At 36.3% G+C, this 2,521-nt stretch overlaps 1 protein-coding gene across 1 annotated transcript in view; it reads right to left on the bottom strand.

Annotated features, from left to right (window-relative positions):
• Positions 1–81: 81 nt before the first annotated feature.
• LOC105179393 overlaps positions 82–2,521 on the bottom strand; it is a gene marked incomplete in the record, with an annotated part of 4,208 nt that continues 1,768 nt past the window's right edge. Inside the window, 2 exon segments of the mRNA XM_011103005.2 lie at positions 82–510; positions 1,207–1,659. Of these exon segments, the coding sequence (XP_011101307.1) occupies positions 108–510; positions 1,207–1,659 (856 nt within the window).

Below are 2,521 nucleotides of genomic sequence, written 5' to 3'. Positions count from 1 at the left end.
TTCACGAAACACAACAACCTTAAACCAAGAAAAGAGATAACAGGAGGAAAAAAAATGAAATGATTTCTACGTTTTCCTGCTCCTTCGTCAGTAGAGATGGCATGGCGCTATATTAGATTTGCCCTCTTCAGAAACCTTAGTGTTCGGCAGTAGAACGGCCATATTAATTCGATAAAGTCAAGGTATCTCTCGACCAACCACCGTTGCAGATCCTTTATCACCAAAATGTAGTCCATGCTTTTTATATCTTCCACAGGTTGCAATATGTGCTTCTTCATGGCTTCTTTTAGCTTCCCATGGAAAATGTAATCATGCAACAGCAAGTGGTAGGCAGGAAGACTCTTCGCTATTTTGATGGTCTGCTTGAAGCTGAATGCATAGAGCACACATATTGCTCGAAAAATCTTTATGTAAAGAGCAATCACTAATGGCCCAAGAATCCAAAGGGGAGTCAGTTCTTTAGATACTTTTGACCCATATACGAGGTTCACTGCGAGGTACAGAGGGGTGCTGCAAACACAACATGGAGCAAGTCATCAACAAATCTTCACAAGGTGTCGGTGGAGTAATGTAGAGAGAAAATGTTAATGTACGTCTATATGAGCAAAATGACAGGTTGAAGACAGAAATAACATTACCTATGTAACCGAGAAATGTGTTTATACCTTTGACAAATGCTTTACAGCTAAAATTTAACACCAAGTTTGGAAGAGGAAGCTAGTATAAAGCAACCATAAGTAAAGATCCTTTGTTGCTCATCTCGATTATTAAGCAAAATAACTCAGAAAAACTTGTTTAGTTTGTGAACACAACCAAAAAATGAAGTCCAATTAGGGCCTAGAACATTAAATGACAAAATCCACAACATAGTAGCACATGAAAAGCACTGGAAGAAATAATGTGAGCAAAAGACTCGACAAGGGATATCAACATAATTCACACCCAAAAATCTCGAACAATTTCATGCAATAAAAAAAACGACGGTAACTCTTCTGATCATTTTGGTGGATTTGATGTAACTGCAAATCATACTAACACATAAATATCAACCTCAGTAGTCAACCTTTTTTTTACCTTCACTTCTAAATACTCTCCGTGGTTTTTCCTCAAAACAAAAGCAGTGTCCATGCAAACACATTTGTCTACAAATGGGTACACCTACTCAGCCACACTCAAAGAGAAAGAGAGATGAATCATTACACTTACAACAGTAACAATGGTATCTTTATTGATGCATCCAAACCCCAAATGAAGCACCAAACTGCCTTCAAAACTTCACCTCTTTCTTGCTTTTGTAAAGTGTTTGGCATTTCTGATGTTTCCGCAGAAGAAGGTTCTTCAAGAACTTCCTCCATTGTGTGCGTTTGTGTTGGTGTACATAATAACGTCAACCAGTTTTTAAATAAATTCTGTATAGCTAGAGACCTGGTTGTAGTCTCATCTTCTGCTGTGTAAGGAGCAGGAACAACATTCTGTACCTTAGAAGATTCCACTGAGGACTCTTCACTCTTATTTTGCAAATAATAAACTTTAACCGCATTCTTTGGGGATTTTGAGCCATTAGCTCTGCCGCCAGAATCATCATTTAGACTGCTGCCTTTGAAAGCTGATATTTTAAGTAACTTTGATTTCTGTTCAAGGAAAAGTGAACCTCCTATACTGGAAGCAAGATATTCAATCAGTTTCAGTTAAAAAACAGCATATTGAAGTATCAACATTGAAATCCAAGATGAACATTCAATTTCATAAAAAGTAAACATCACTAACAAGTAATATAACTTCCAAGATAGCATTGTGTAAAATGCAAATTATTAGAATTTTAGGAACAAAAGCTTGACATATAGCTTAATGGGTGGAGGCTTAGTAATATTTGGTCAATCCACTCATAAACCCACTAGATGCTAGAGAAGCCCCAAGTCATTCTTTTTATCCAACATAAACTTTGAGCCAGAAAAATGATGACTTGTGCTAGAATTAAATAACAGAACACTTGAAGTCAAATTTCATGACAAAATCCTAATAAATGGATGCACTTCGACCATCATAGCCTCTAGAAAGTTATAATGCTACCAAAGCTGGTATCGATAGTTTAAATATCACTTTCTATACATAGTCTGCTCTACTTGTCAAATATTATTCAAATTAATTAAAAAATAAATATCCTATCCATCAAGAAGGATTAATGAGCAACACATGTTGTTCTTATCCCAATGATTTCCACAGAGGTCAGCAACATGGAAGAAATCCCATCCAATTTCACCAGAAACAGCAGCCAATTAATGCAGATTCTCCTAAAAGGCACTTAACTTCCAAATTATTGGATTCTCTAGAAATGGAAATGCCCGTAGACATAGATTAAATGCACATATAAACTTACACAGGATACATATATTACAAATGAACTTAAAATTTATACACGCACAATCTCTCACCTCGAACAAGATCTGCATTTCAAAGAGATAAATCCATCTTTTCTCCCGACTGTGTGGGATGTTGGTATAGAATGTTTTAACCTGTTCCG

This window comes from Sesamum indicum, unplaced genomic scaffold (genome assembly GCF_000512975.1).
Source record: "Sesamum indicum cultivar Zhongzhi No. 13 unplaced genomic scaffold, S_indicum_v1.0 scaffold00155, whole genome shotgun sequence".
Classification (NCBI taxonomy): domain Eukaryota; kingdom Viridiplantae; phylum Streptophyta; class Magnoliopsida; order Lamiales; family Pedaliaceae; genus Sesamum; species Sesamum indicum.
The sequence above is the reverse complement of the archived record's forward strand: the minus strand, read 5'-3'. Positions and strand labels throughout refer to the sequence as shown.